At 52.0% G+C, this 14,957-nt stretch overlaps 6 protein-coding genes across 6 annotated transcripts; 3 read left to right on the forward strand and 3 right to left on the reverse strand.

Moving 5' to 3' along the window:
• Positions 1-320: 320 nt before the first annotated feature.
• On the reverse strand, positions 321-2,388 carry CPAR01_07647 (amino acid permease; the record flags this gene model as incomplete). Its single annotated transcript, XM_060491916.1, has 8 exons — positions 321-493; positions 552-629; positions 701-781; positions 841-1,271; positions 1,331-1,680; positions 1,733-1,887; positions 1,959-2,172; positions 2,233-2,388. The coding sequence occupies 8 exons, from the start codon at positions 2,386-2,388 to the stop codon at positions 321-323; spliced, it is 1,638 nt and encodes a 545-aa protein (XP_060348286.1).
• A 440-nt stretch (positions 2,389-2,828) lies between these two features.
• CPAR01_07648 (uncharacterized protein) lies at positions 2,829-3,261 on the forward strand (the record flags this gene model as incomplete). The annotated part of the gene is made up of 2 exons (XM_060491917.1): positions 2,829-3,009; positions 3,068-3,261. 2 exons carry the CDS (start codon positions 2,829-2,831, stop codon positions 3,259-3,261), a joined length of 375 nt encoding a protein of 124 aa, XP_060348287.1.
• A 50-nt stretch (positions 3,262-3,311) lies between these two features.
• CPAR01_07649 (fungal specific transcription factor domain-containing protein) lies at positions 3,312-5,553 on the reverse strand (the record flags this gene model as incomplete). The annotated part of the gene is made up of 6 exons (XM_060491918.1): positions 3,312-3,701; positions 3,762-3,925; positions 4,062-4,339; positions 4,397-4,759; positions 4,945-5,268; positions 5,516-5,553. The coding sequence occupies 6 exons, from the start codon at positions 5,551-5,553 to the stop codon at positions 3,312-3,314; spliced, it is 1,557 nt and encodes a 518-aa protein (XP_060348288.1).
• A 480-nt stretch (positions 5,554-6,033) lies between these two features.
• Positions 6,034-7,906, forward strand: CPAR01_07650 (aldo/keto reductase; the record flags this gene model as incomplete). The annotated part of the gene is made up of 5 exons (XM_060491919.1): positions 6,034-6,873; positions 6,927-7,097; positions 7,159-7,302; positions 7,359-7,445; positions 7,508-7,906. 5 exons carry the CDS (start codon positions 6,034-6,036, stop codon positions 7,904-7,906), a joined length of 1,641 nt encoding a protein of 546 aa, XP_060348289.1.
• A 329-nt stretch (positions 7,907-8,235) lies between these two features.
• CPAR01_07651 (uncharacterized protein) lies at positions 8,236-10,860 on the reverse strand (the record flags this gene model as incomplete). The annotated part of the gene is made up of 2 exons (XM_060491920.1): positions 8,236-10,635; positions 10,699-10,860. The coding sequence occupies 2 exons, from the start codon at positions 10,858-10,860 to the stop codon at positions 8,236-8,238; spliced, it is 2,562 nt and encodes an 853-aa protein (XP_060348290.1).
• A 3,255-nt stretch (positions 10,861-14,115) lies between these two features.
• Positions 14,116-14,805, forward strand: CPAR01_07652 (cell wall protein; the record flags this gene model as incomplete). The annotated part of the gene is made up of 1 exon (XM_060491921.1): positions 14,116-14,805. One exon carries the CDS (start codon positions 14,116-14,118, stop codon positions 14,803-14,805), a length of 690 nt encoding a protein of 229 aa, XP_060348291.1.
• Between the last annotated feature and the right edge of the window lie 152 nt (positions 14,806-14,957).

A 14,957-nucleotide genomic window follows, 5' to 3' on the forward strand; every position in this document is an offset into this window, starting at 1 on the left:
ACGTCTGCCGTGGAAAGCCGAGACCAAGGCAACTCTCCGCCACCTTATTAGGCGTAAGAGACGGTATCAACGCCATCGATGTCCCGGTGGAGCGCCGGCTTGGGGGAACACCAAATCCTAGCTTCTTCAACGAGACCGTATCTGTATGGTTTGGCAAGAGATATTGTATACTAGTACTGGGTTCCTCAGCACAGGTACTTAATAGGTCGATACTAGCTCTAAAAACATTGTATTATAGCTCTATAGTATTACTGGTTCCTGCAGTACATTGCATTTCCCTCAAGCAATCCCTATTTATTTTCCTATCTTGGGTTCCGTACCTAAACAGCGTGTATTATTCTACGAATCGAATGCTTGAGCCCCGACTTCCCAGGCCCATACACTTCTTCTTGTGCCTTCTCATACCGGATTGAAGCGAATTCCGTTTCAAAGTCCATCTCGCCTACCGCAATCACTCGAGACTTGAGATAGAATTTGAAGAAGATGTACAGGACTGGTGACACAGCATTAGCCCATGACCACGGTGTTGAGGAAGGGAGCAGGCAACTCACTTGCAAAGATGAAGACATTGAGATAGCATGTCAAGAACCCCGAGGCGGTAAAGTTTCCGGTTGTGAAGACGTCGAAGCCTGAATGATGGTGTGAGTTGGGAATGACTCGAAATTCTGCGATGGTAACACATTCATTCGCGGAGGCTTACCTGAAAAGAAGACAACAAGAACAACCATCACTAAGGCCGCCCATGATATATAGGGCTGTCCAGAAACCTTGTATGGAAGCTCTAATTAAAGGTGTAAGCGTAACATGCACAGTGAACGGTCATCACGAACAGTCTCTTACCATTTCTAGAGTAGCCTTGTGCCTTAAGCCCAGCGAAGAACCGAAGATACGTGATCTCAATCACGATCCAACCGATCAGACCGGCAACTGTTGTGATGTTGACGAACCATCCAAAGACGACAGAGGTGTTGTTGGCCACGTTGAGATAGACAAGCGACATGAGGACGCAGGTCAACCCTACCGCGTAGTGAGGTGTCCCGAACCTGTTGCAGCGCTGAAGGACCCTAGGCGCGTGCCCATCGCAACTGAGACCGTAGAGGGTTCGAGACGCGATGAAAACGCAGGCGGAGCCGCTGCTAATGGCCGAAGTGCAAACCACGGCGTTGATGATTGACGGCAATACAGAGACACCGGAGCGGGTGAAGGCGATGACGAAGGGGGACTGCTGGGCGGTACCGGTCGAGATGCTGAGTGACGGGTCGTTGGATGGCCTTCTTCTCGTTAGACAAGTCCCTCAAGTAGTGTCCCTACACAAATACGAGCTTCTTACACAATCATTCCCACAATTAGAATGCTAAGAACATAAAAGAAGAATACGCGAAAGAAAGTCTTCCTCGTAGCTGCTGGGATGATTTTTCTCGGTTGCCGAGTTTCGGAGCCCGAAATAGCAACGACTTGAATATTGCCGTAGCTGAAAGCCGCCGAGAGCAAAACTTTCCAGAAAGCCAGAAAGTTACCAGATGAGCCGGCGACTAGATAGCTGTTGAAGGCACCGGGGTCCTGCCAGTATCGGAAACCTATACGGTCGCCATTGGGGCCGCCACCGAGATCAATGACTAGGCCGCCGATGATGAGGCCGATGATTGTCATGATCTTTAGAGAAGCGAACACAACTTCGGTCTGTTTGTCTTGTAAGTTGCCGAGCCCTTTGAGTTGAAGAGTGGTATCTTACTTCACCGTATAGCCGGACGCCGCAGAAGTTGACTGTGATGATAAAGACCAGAAAGATTGTGATCCAAACCCCTGGATTCACGGAGGTATTCCAGAACTGAATCAAAGTTGCAGCGGCGCTGATCTCGGCAGGAACAGAAATCGACATGGTATACCCTATTCTCAAGTCAGGACTGTGCTTCAACTCTCAGCACTTACAAAGCTCGTGGCCTTGCACTTGAACTTACAAAAGTTCCAGCCAGTGGCTGCACCGAGTGCTGGCTCAACAAACTTGGTCGCATGTCGAATGAAACCACCAGTCGACGGCATGAAGGACGTGATCTCCCCCGTCGTATACGAGACGCCGGCGGTGACGAGCCCCATAACGATGTAGGCCAAAAGTGCTCCGGCGGGGCCTGCAGTGGCTATGGTTGTACCAGAGCTCAAGAACAAGCCCGTTCCCTTGATCCAGTATCAGGCGACAAATCATCCCACCAAATGGTCGATACTGAGTAGACTCACAATCATTCCCGCAATTGCAATCATGTTAATATGCCGAGACTCCAAGTCACGCCTGATCCTCTCACCATCTCCGGGGATAGAGGTGCTCTGGCCGGAGCCGGAGTCCACTTCGGGAGTTGCACCAGTAGTGGTCTCGCCCTTTTCCTTCCCCTCCATGATGGAAGAGTTGAACAGAATAATAAGGATCTGTAGGGCTCAAATAGGATGGCCTTGTAAATCTATTGAAGTTCCAGGATGCATCTCGTTGCGACTTCTTCCGAGTATTAGGATGGGTTGATCAACATTATGAATGACACAAGTGTAAGCACCCAAAAGTCGGTCCTGATAACGCCCCCGGAGCTGCCATTCAGGGTCGTAGGATAGGCGCAACTCCGCAGCCAATCGGGCGCTGGGTCGCTGTCAACGATCGACTTTGAGTTGCCGGTGCCAGGATCAAGCTTCGGCTTGAGACGCCGGCCAGTTGATAAGCCCCGTTGCGCGTGAGTGCGGGGATAGAACGGCTTCAAAGATTGGATAAAAGCCTGGGGAACGCGATCCCTGACTTGGCAGCTCTGTCACAGGGCATTCAACGATAAGACTTTCCTAGGCCAAGCATCATGGCACCCATTTCTTCTTCAAGTCCCGAGGACGCCTTTCAGTTATTCGACCTGCGGGTCGAGGTCGTCTGTCCACCAGGCAAGAGAATCATGTGTGGTGCCAAAGAAGGGGATTACTTCACGCTGAAGGGTGAGATGTTGCATTTGCCACCAGATCAAGGCATCAGCATATACAGCTTATGTACGCGAATACCGACCCTATTTACTCCAGAGTCACAATTGCTGATCCTCGAAAACAGCATCGGTGCTACCCCTACTCGCTGCAAAGCAACGAGTAACTGCCAAGAACGACTGGATGACAACCGATGCGTTGATCGCATGCCCGGATCCCTGCTGTCCTTCCCAGCTGAAGATTGTCCGAGAAGGCATCAGAACGTTCCGTCACTCAGAGACTACTGCCGTTCCTTTGAGCAACGCCGATGCGCCCAAGTAGAAGTCTTACACAGACACACGTACTCAACATCATCTTGGTCTTATCGATGTTCAAGCAAAAAACACACCATCTTGAGTATTGAAACCAGCTTCAGCCATGAGTCCAACCCAGGTCTCATCATCTGCAAAATCCAAACTCAGTGCGCCTTCCGCCTGGCCGAAAGCTCGACCTGAAGTTGCGGCATACCCGATCTCGCGTGTCGTGTCCCGCTCGCCTGCCCGAAGCTGGTCACGATGCTCAGGAAGATCTGTTACCGTCGACGCCTCGGCTGAGGGCTTGGAGATTCTAGCCAAGATGTTGTCGAGAAACCTTGACTGAAGTGCGCAACTCGAGCCCGGCGGCGCAGCTTGCTGGGAGAAAACCAAGGCTGCACCCGAAATTGCACTTTGAATGGCTGGTTCAATTTGGCCGGCGATGGAATGGGACGTAGATAGCATGAGCTAGATTCCAGTCAGCCTTCAAATAAAGAAGAACAGTAGAAAGTTTCCCAATGGTCTAACCTTGATCAAGAATGCTGCACTATAGGCAGTCATCACATGAACAGAGTCTTGGGTAAAGTAAAGCCAAGAAGAGTGACGGCAGATGAGATGCAGCATCTCCAGGGCACTTGAGTAGCTAACCCAGAGAGCCTCCATATGGTAGGTCATGTTTGGATCCGACTGTGCTAAGATGTCCTGTAATGGCAAAGAGAACAGTTGTAACTTGAGATGTGTGCCATAGAACTGGATTAAAAAAGGATGGCAGCTGTCTAGTTGGAGGCTTTAGCTAGCTAACTTTCACGGCTTGGGGTTTGAGCATACCTGTATCTACGACCCTGAGCCACCTCGACTCCCACTCCTCGATTCTGCTCTTGATGATTGCAAGGAGAGATTCGAGACTGTGTAGTTGTCTGGCGCGAACTCGACTTGACCTCGGTCCTAGTAGCCTGAAAACCTCTGAACTCAACAGTCGTAGTGTTACCAGCGCACCGAGCAGGCAATCACCAGGAGTAGCCATTGCATCTTTACACCATGGCTCAATAGACTCGATGAACTCACTTCGTTCAATCATCCACGGCTTTCCAGTTTGTAAGCTCATGCTACGCCCTATTAGCTCTTGAGCTACCATCTTCGCTCAGTCTTGATCTCCATCTTACCTTCGATCGTAAACAAAGAGAATCAGCCAGGTTCTCTCGATGTTCCTGGCTTGACGTCGCTCCAAGTCCATGGCCGCGTTTGATTGCGGCGAATAAGGAGCCAGCCGATGCCAGCCCAATTCCATGCCCATCCTGATCACGTATCCCAGGAGCATCCAGGCACGTGTGTCTTCAGACTCTTTCCAATAGGTCAAGATCATCACCGCTTGGGCAGTCTCAACTGATTTGGTTCCTTTTCTGAACGTAGAGGCAAGGATACCTTCTGCATGGTCGCGGAGTCTCTTGTATAGAGCAGGATTGAATGCCTTTGAGGCTGCGGATAGGATTGCCGTCAGAAGGAATGAAGACTCCTGTCGGATCCGGCTGAAGGTGTGCAGGTACGGGTCCAATTGGCTTATGTATGGATTGAGAGATTCCATGAAACTATTCACAGGTTACTCTTGTCCTGTCGTGGCGAGAGCAGAAAGGGAGAAGCTAGAGACGAAGATGCTTCAAAGTGGCGGGGTGGAACAGGGTTGTGACAGGTGCGTTGGCATTCTTGAACTCACTTTTCGAACAGAGACGAGGCGATGGAAGAGTTGAGGAGACCAAGTTGAATTGGATCATTTGCAGGGATCCGCGACTCTTCTTGCTGTGCCTCTGAAGTGGTCGATTCTGAAGCATTCAATATGCTTCCAAGTGAGAAACTGCCTCGAGTGGCTGCACGACTAAACAGCCCAGCAGGCTGCAGGCTTCCATTGCTCCAGTCTGGACTTCGTTGAATTGCCTGCGCCAGTTCACTTCTCTCCTCAATCTGCCTTTGTTGTACCGACTGAGAAGAAGCGGCTGGTGCTGTCGAGATCTGGGCTTTGCGCTTGGGCGTGATTCTTGAACTGTTAATCGCTATAGCACTGTTTCTCCAGGTGGTACGCACCGAGTCCCTGGTTTTCTTCCACGGCGGTGATCTTGGAAAATGCACGTTAATGACTTCCGGGTACATCGATCGCAAACCGTTGCATCATCTGCGGTGATGCATTTCATCTTGACACTCCTGCATTGAAGGCACGCCTTGGAACTGATCGAAGGCATGTCTGTCAGTCGGCGCAGATGTTGCTGGCATCACAGACCGCTGCATCTTACACGGGCTTGAGAAATGGCGATGCTTGGGTGTGTTCCATTGTGCATGCTGCTTTACTCCTGCTTTACTGTGCTAGATCGCCGGCTACCATTCGTGAAGTCAACACTAAGGATGACCGGCAGTTGGACTCGATAAGGCTAAGGGATGGAATTCGCCGGCTTCGGGGGTGCTGAGAACCCTTTTCGGATTTCTTTCCCTATCTTCACCCACTTTTCTCCCCGCCGTTCCCTGTGGTGTGACGTGGGTAAAGATAACCGAGTAATGAGCCGGCAAGCTACCGTCAGAGTCATTGATCGCCGATGGCTACTGGTAGTTGAGATGAATGCCGGCGTATGCTGGCTCGAAATCAGGGTTCAGCTTGTCCCTGCAGCAGCAGCAGCATCGTCCATTTCGTTGGACACCGAAGAGAAGGCTTACATGGAAGCTGTCGAAATCGAAGACTGAAGAGAGAACATAAATTTTGTCAAGAGACCTTCAGAAACACATAGTCACTCACCTTCCAGAAGACAATACAAACGAAATGGCGGCAAAACCAGAGGGCCAAAGCGCCAAGACGGCGCACGTCAACATGATGACGGACACCATTATCACAAACCTCCCCGCTGCAAACCTACGGGTCATCATGCGCTCACTGTTGGCCGCGCACCCGGACGTCACCACAACTTTCGAGGCCGAAACCCGAACTTATGTCAGAGATGCAGCGTTGCTGTCAGCTCAAGGCGAGTTGTCTTCGGAAGCAACTTTGAGAAAGACTCAGGCAACAATTCGTTGCATGCTGGGATGCGGGCTCAGTCTTGAGAGCATTCCGCTCATGACCAGGGTGGTAAGGGGCGGCATTAAGCTTCTCGTCGATCCAGAGACTACCAAGGAGAAAACGCATGCTGTCTTGGCATCCGTGGATGGTGATATCGTCCAGATCATGACCGCCGTTGAGAAAAGGCTGCTAGCTGCTGCGCGCGAAAGTCTCCTAGACGATGAGCGCGACGCCGCGACCAATTTGCACGAGTCTCTTCTCGAGTGCAGAGCCATAATAGAAGAGAAAGGAATGGAATACCCCTATACGAGGGCACTTTTTGCGACTTCAATGCTTCTTGGAGTGCCACTTCCAGTCCTCGATATGCCTTTAATCGGCTCATCGGGCCTAAGCGCATCTCTTGCAGGCCCTGTGGATGCGAGGGAGACGTTTGAGATGAACGGCTTCAATTTGCCTAGATTATTCACCGGGCTTTGGCAAATGTCTAGTCCATCCTGGGGCTCAGCACCTACATCCAAAATCATTGCCCAGTTCTCCAAGCACATGGAAGTAGGTCTTGCAGCCTTCGATATGGCGGACCACTACGGTGATGCGGAAATCATCTTTGTACGTCTCATATTGATACCATTTCCCTCGAAAAGTGATACTAAATGAGTTAGGGTCGTTTTCGTTCGGCGTATCCCTTCAGCGACTCGACGTTCGCAGCGACCAAGTATTGTGTCTTCAACCCCATGATCGTTACACGTGCCGCCGTGCAAGCCAACGTAGCTGAAAGGTGCCGGAGATTACAGACAGATAAGATCGACCTGCTTCAATTTCATTGGCAATTCGTAAGTAGCCATATAGGCCTGCCCGGTAGTTTGATGGTGGCTAACTGAGGCCCCATGACAGTATGAGGACCCTCAATATGTGGAGGCGTTGCGATTTCTTGAAGAAGACTCGCGCGTCAAGGCTTTGGGGCTATGCAACTTCGATACTGAGCATATGCAAGTCGCCATCGATAAAGGCGTCAGAATACATTCAAATCAAGTACAGGTATACTGAACTTCCGCCAACTGAAAGGCTAAGGGGCTGAAACTGATGGGCCCTAGTTTTCGTTGATCGATAGCAGGCCCGAGGTCCGCATGGGCAAGGTCTGCCAGGAACATGATATCAAACTCTTGACATACGGAACACTGGTAAGCTGCAGGAGATGACTGGTATGATTCATCCGCTTGAAGGCTAACAGCTGTCGATGTAGTGTGGTGGGTTCCTCGCCGAGAAGTGGCTAGGAAAGGGGCAGCCGGATCTCTACGACGAGGCGATTACGCCGAGCCAGCGCAAGTATTACGCTATGATCCGAAGCTGGGGGGGCTGGGATCTGTTCCAGGATCTCTTGAGAGTGCTTAAATCGATCGCGTCAAGACATAGCGTCAGTCTTTCCAACGTGGCCACTCGTTGGGTGTTGGACTTCCCCTACGTTGGGGCAGTCATTGTTGGGACTAGGATGGGTATCAGCGAGCGCGCGGATGAGAACCTGGCGAGTCTGGGATGGTCTCTAAGCCAGAAGGATCGAGACCTGATTGAAGAGGTATTGAAGAGGAGCAGGAGGTCGGAGATGTTTGACGCGATGGGAGACTGCGGAGGGGAGTATCGCTAGTACTCAGTTATTGATACGGGTCTTACTTAGGAGCCTTTCGATGGTGAGAAGAGTTTTCTAGCTACCGTGAAATTATTCATCCCTATTTTACATAAGACCCATCTGATTAGAGGCCCTAAAGACGAAGATAGTGTCTGGTCGGAAACTCCCTCAATCGCTGGCAGGGATGGGCACGTGAAGGGTATCAGAGGCAAGATCCTTGAGAAGTAAATGATTTACATTCTGTAAAATCACACTCTGGTAGATATCGATCTACCAAGTTCCTAAACAATGCTGCGTTGATTCGAGGACATTCAATCTCAACATTATTCACTCTCAGGAAAAGGACTCTAGCCTCGGCTTAACTCTACTACCTGTCTCTCCTGGATATTTCCCGCCGAGAATCCCACGAGAACCTCATACTGACCATCTACAAATATCCAGGCCTCAGTCAAAGTGTCCCACACCATGAGATCCTCAATCTTCACCAACAACTCCACAGCCTTGGTCTCCCCAGCTTGGACCTCGACTTTTTGAAAAGCCCTGAGCAACTTTGGTGGCTCCTTCGCAGCGTCCGGGAATCCAACGTAGAGCTGAACGACCTCTTTTGCCTTGCTAGTTCCTTGATTCAACAAGGTCGTTCTGACGAGTATAGCGCTGTAATTTGAGGATACCTCCAATCCGGATAGACTAAAGTTAGAATACGTCAAGCCATGACCGAACGGAAATAACGGTTCGATTCCGCTCTGATCATAAGCCTTGTACCCCACATAGAGGCCTTCTTCGTAGGGCACTTCGATGTTGGTATTGATACGTATAGTGTCGTTGAGGTTCTTGGGGAAGGTCAATGGCAACTTCCCGCTCGGGCTTACATCACCGAAGAGAAGACGCTCTAACGCAAGCCCAACCTGTTGGCCAGGATACCAAATCTCCATGACGCCTTCGACTTGCTCAAGCCAAGGCATCAGAACTGCCGAGTTTGTATTCAGGACCACGACGGTCTTCTTGGAGATACTGGCGAGCCGGCTGATGATCGCATCCTGGTCACCAGGTAGAGAGAGTCCAAGGCCGCTATCAGCTCCCTCAGATATCCGGTCTGAGGCGAAGATAAGGCTGATATCTGCCCACTTGGCCAGCTCGTCGGCAGTTGTGTCCCGGGTCTGGTTGCCGATGTCTACTCCAAGACTGATCCCATACGCACCAGTAGACAAAGAGTAGCCCATGTCGTATTTCAAAAGAAGGTTGACCTCGGATCTCGCTTCAAGATATGCGGCGCCTTGAATATAGTTCCCAAAATTGGCATAGGACATGTTGGCCACGAGTTCGTCGTCCAAATACAGCATCGCAGTACCCTGACCATACATGGAGAAATAGTACATTCCTGTCGTGTTTGGAAGAAAGACCGCCTCATAGACAGCCGAGAAAACATCTGGATATGCTTGCCAGAGAGCTGTAGGATACGTAGCGATGGTAATATTGGGAATAAGGTCGGTCATGTTGACAGGGCCAGTGAAGTCGGTTGTCTTGTAATACGTCACGTTGACGCCTCCATCTTTAAACATGTTCGAGGGAATTGTGGGAAACTGTCCAGTGCCAGGGTAAGCCATGGAGTACTTGGCTGTGATATTTTCTGCATCTCCTCGACGCTTGATCGCATCGAAGGGTGCTTGAACAACCATGGTAGAGTCAATGACAAAGCCACCGTGGTTTTCAGAGACCTGGTTCTCAGCAGTTGCTCCAAGGCCAAAGACAGCAATTTTAGAATACTTTTCAGGAGAGAGAGGAAGGGTACTTTCGTCATTCTTCAGCAGAACTGCGCCCTCTTCAACCATTCGCTGCGCGAGATCCAGATGCTCCTGGGTACGTACGTGGGCCGTTGAGTCTCCAGTCACCGGATCGTCGACCTGTCCAAGCTTGAACATGTACCGCCAGACCCTTTGAGCCATATCGTCAAGTCGCGCATGGGGTATCGACCCATTATTGATGGCTTCCACCAGTAGCTCGCCGTAGTAAGCAGGGAAGCCGTAGCTATCCGTCAAGTCTCCGCCGGGCATTGAGATGTCGAGCCCAGCCATGACAGAAGCAACGGTGCTTCTTGTAGAGAAATACCAATCTGCGACCACAAACCCTTCAAACCCCCACTCTTGACGAAGAGTCTGGTTGAGGAGCCAGTCGTTCTCACAGGTGAAGAAGCCATTGAGTCGGTTGTAGGAGCACATGACACTCGCTGCATCTGCCTCTTGCACACTGGCTTTGAAAGCCGGTAGATAAAGCTCATGCATCGTCCTCTTGTCAACCACCGCATCGACTGTTACCCACTCCGGACCGTTGCCGAAACGATTCGTATCCTGGTTATACGCAGCGAAATGCTTCGGGCACGCCAGAGCTCCTTGACTTTGAATGCCCATCGTACCGGCGACCGCCATACGGGCTGTCAGCCATGGGTCTTCGGACAGAGTTTCGGCAGCGCGAGCCCACAGCGGAGAGCGAAGAATGTTGATGGTAGGCGCAAGGACGATATTGCGGCCTTTGCCCATGTGCTCTTGTGCGAGTGCCTGGCCAAACTCATACTGTATCGATGTGTCCCAGGAGCTTGCCGCGACAACTGGAGCTGGGAAAGCGGTCACATTATCGAGCGAGTTGCCGACACCGGCAGGCCCATCGCCCATGCAAATGCCGGGAATGCCGAGAGATGAGTTTCCTTGAATATGCCCGATGCAGGCGTTGACGCCGGTTCCGTTATCTGTCAGCTACGGGTTAATTAGCATGAGCTCTCTCGCTTTTCATGGGTAATATGGAGTTGAAAGTCTGACTTCAGTATCGCCTTGAACCATGGCATGCTTCTGGGTGTCATTGAGCTGGGCGATGAAAGACAGGAGACGCTCCTCGTAAGGCAGGGTCTTGTCGAGCCAGGAGTGGACCGCGGAGGCAGGTAATGCCAATGAGGCTATCCAAAATGCAGAGTTTACTCTCATCTTCATTCGCGTACACAACTCATGAGGGAGGATGAATCAACAAGAATCCCGCGAAAACATTCACCGGCGTCGGTACACTTTCATACTTGAGAGCTCTTGCAGGTCCCTTCACCGTGGCTCCATCTCCCATCTTATCGCGTTACATCGCATATCATCACTTGATCAGCTTCTTTCAAGCTTGTTCAGATACCTAGCCCTGCATCGGTCATTAAGGGATGGTCTGGGGCAGTAGTAGAAGGCCGAGGTAAGTATCTTCCTTTACTTTTGAATGCCGGCGAAGAAGCAACTTCACCGATAAGCCGGTATCGTAGTGAAGATACTCTGGAGATTGCAGTGCGGGGTACATAACTAGCATTTAAGAGAACGCGGAGATGACTCTGTGGGTCTGGCCCTCAAAAAACCCGGTCGAGAAATATCCTGAGAGAAAGCGACCTTGGAGATTCGACCCTGGTTAGTGGGATTTAGAGAACCTGTTCGTTGGCTGCCTGCTTCTTGTCAGCACACAAAACGGGGGGTTTCCGGTCGGAGATCCACACTTCGGCTTCGACAAGCCGGCCCCGAGGCCAGACACCCGGGCTCGCGCCGAGAGCTAATCGGCGGCCAAGGGGTTCCGTCTCGGGAGTAGCATTCTAGAAGACTGGAAGGACCACCCACGAGCTTGAGTTCATTCAGACCTCGGTACTAGGACTAGAGCTGTAACATCTCTTGGATAGGATGCTACGCTGCTGACTTGCGAACCAAACATGGATGAAGCCCGCGAAAAGTATCGAGGCGAGACCGAGACGGGAAGGTCTGCTGGGGTTTGATATACCAGAAACGACACAGAATACTCAAGAAACCAACAACAAACAGGCACAGGTTCCCTTTTTGGCCGTCCCGATGCGAAGGGGCGCGGAGTTGAGCAAGGCACGACTGGTTTGAATCTCGTAGACTGACACAAGGGTGACAAGCGATGGCTGCTGGCACGAACACTTTGACGCGCCGTGCGTACGGTGCTGCAGATCCGGAATCCAGTATATCGACTCATCCCTTCCCCCCTCGCGTTTCTAGCGCGGCAGAGTCGGTCGAAAGTCGGAAGTTTTCTCAACCACGGGCACTCTGATCGCTTCGTGTCTCCGTGGGGAATGTGGTCTAAGCCGCAGCTTGTTTCACCTGGATTCTGATACTCGTACAAAGATCTTTTCCCCCTCATTGTTCGCACCAAAGGTTCAGATTGTTGAGTCTCCCTGCCTCTCTTGCAGACTACTGGGGAAGTTCTCTCGCTGAGACTCAAGACACATTGGCGCGGTTCGTCTACGATTACGGTTCTCATTCCACTCAATCTTCTTGCCCTAGCCACCCCCGCGGTCGTACGAGCCGTCGCGTAAGTGGTCCACCGCCTGGCCACACCTACTGGGCTGCGGGAGAGTAAAAAAAGACGAGTTCATACGAGACTGCACACCATTACCAGTTTTCACGGAGACTGCGCGAGGTCCTGCGGAAGGAATCTTGGCTTCGTACGCCGGGCCGCGGGAGTGAATTGAGTGTTTCCTGAATCGACTCGTGGGACACTCCTGATTTGCGGGTCTCGGATTGCACTCTACCTGAGTTTTATTTCCGGGCGTCACCTCACCTTAGGCTTTCCAACTAACCCAAATTTGAGCGGAAGGCCGTGTGGAAGGCAGACTCTGACTGACACTGACTTACACGCTAGGCCATCGTCAGTGCCGCACATGAAGCTATGCATCGTGAAGACGCCAAAGACGGCCCGTCCTTTACGTCAATCAACCGGTCGGTCATCTGCCATCAGGCTTAAAGAACGTGCGATATCCAACGTATACTATCGCTTTGAGAATGAGAAGAGGCCTGAAAACAGTTTGATAGGACCCTTGAAGAGACCCTTCACACACAAGGCAGATGGCCGGCCGACCGAGGAAGAATTAAGCTCGCACCGACGAGCGGTCTGACCTCTGCCGGCGTATCCCGCTCTCGTTAACAAATCCTGCGACGGTTGGCCTGGATGATCCCAACAACCCCCGGTTGACTTATCGAGGAGCTCTTTCCTATCAGAGGCCTGGAGAGAACTCCGCAGCAAAGCAAGTCGGAAGTTCACAAGCGAGAGGTTTGTCTTCTTTGGTAGTGGTGCCGTGGGGGATCGCCAGATCCGCCAGCGCGGGAAGAGAGTTGAGCAGGGATCCGTCCGCACGTTTCACGTTTCACTTCGGCGAGCGACGTCGTGTCAGGCTGTGCTTGGAAGGGGGAGGCTCATGGGCTGGAGAGTGTTTAACACCCCAGCTTCGGGGACGAATCCGTTTTATATCTTTGTTTTAAAATAGCTCCGCCGCCCGGTGGTGGTATTGGTTGTTTGGCTGAGGGGCAATTCGAAGAGGCTTGGCTGGTGAGAATGTCGAAGAGAAGACGAAGCCCCGCGCCTCAAATATCAGTCGAGCAACGCATAGAGAGCTCGAGGGTTTAAGGTAGTGCACAGCCTCCACCATCGAGAAAGTGAGGCTTGAAGGAAGGCCAGATACATCGTCAATATTGCCCGAACCCGCAAGTACGGGTCGAATTTGCGGGCTACCCGTCGAGCTTGTGTGAAATAAGCGCCGGACCTTAAACAAGGATGCCATCCCCCATGTTGACGATCAGCCTCAAAGGTTCATCCATCGGCAATGGGATGCGGGTCACGCCGATTCGCGCGATGCGAGTGGCCGAACAAAGTCATTCATACCCCATCCTGCCTCGAATCTGAGTAGGCCTGCCGTGCCAGGTACTCTTCCTGATCCATGCATTGACGTCAAGTACAAAGACAGCAGTCAATGCGAATAATGGCCAGAGGCATGCCCCGGTCGAGGAAGACGTGATGGAGGGCCAGAAGAAGCGTCGAGTCGAATCTTCTTCCTCGGGCCTCTCGCCCCCTCCTCTACCTCCCACTCCCCCAAACCGTACGAAGGTGGGCAAATAGGTACGGGGGTGAACCGTGAGTAACTTGTGAGACGGATTACGCTTTTGGGAAGTCGATGAGCTGAGATTTCATATAATGCTACTGTCTGTGCGAAGGTTGTTTTGCCCCTCCCGTATGTGAGGGTCTGATCTAGTCTGTGCCAGTCTATAAGCCTCCGAGATCCTTCTTCCCTCACTTGGATTCCAGTTCTCTCATGCTTGCTGGCCAAACACGTCGATATACCCTCCGTACGCTATACACTTGAATCTCCGGAAGATCATCACCATCAACACCAACTACATTCACAACCCCCGGTATCCTCGACCGACAAGATGAAGTTCACTACCGAGATCACTCTCCTCACTCTGGCCATGGGCGTCTTCGCCGAGCCCCCCACCAAGGTCGTCGCCGAGCGTGACTTGGCCACCATTCAGGGCGTCATCCAACAAGTCGGCAACTCACTGAAGGACCTCAACAAGGCTGTGGAGGGCTTCAACGGCGACCTCAGCGGCCTCGCCGGTGCTGCTGGCGCCTTCACCAACACCCTCAACCAGGGAACCCAGCAGGTTATGGGCACGAGCGAGATCACCCTCAACGAGGCCCTCCAGCTCCAGCAGTTCGTCTCTGGACTCCAGAGCGACGGCAACGCCCTTACCAAGAACCTCGAGAAGAAGAAGCCCGAATTCGAGAAGGCCAGCCTTTGCGGTATCATCTCCTCACAAGTCGGCTCCGTTGGCGATGGCGCCAAGAAGCTCATCGATACCGTCGTCACAAAGGTTCCTCAGAGTGTTCAGTCCGTCGCCAGCCAACTTGCCGGCAGCTTCGCCACAACACTCTCATCAACCCAGCAGTCATTCGCCGCAGGCAACTGCACCAACGCAAACGGCATGGGTGGCGGCGGCAACGGAACCTCCAACAACGGTACACCCAAGACTTCCTCCCCCGCCAAGGCTGGCGCTGCTACCCTCTCCGTCGGCCTCGGCTCTATCGCCGCGGCGGCGTTTGCTGTCATGTTGCTGTAAGCGGGTTTGGCGTGGAGATGGGATCGGAGTTTGGGGTTTGGACCGAAGATCAGCGGAGGATATATGGGAGATTTCAAAACTTTGTCTATGATGGCCTTTTTCCTTTCTTATAGGCATGCCGAGATTTGTATCATACGGGCTCAGGTAGACAA

Source organism: Colletotrichum paranaense, assembly GCF_030867605.1.
Source record: "Colletotrichum paranaense strain IMI 384185 chromosome Unknown Scaffold_6.1, whole genome shotgun sequence".
In the NCBI taxonomy this organism is placed as follows: domain Eukaryota; kingdom Fungi; phylum Ascomycota; class Sordariomycetes; order Glomerellales; family Glomerellaceae; genus Colletotrichum; species Colletotrichum paranaense.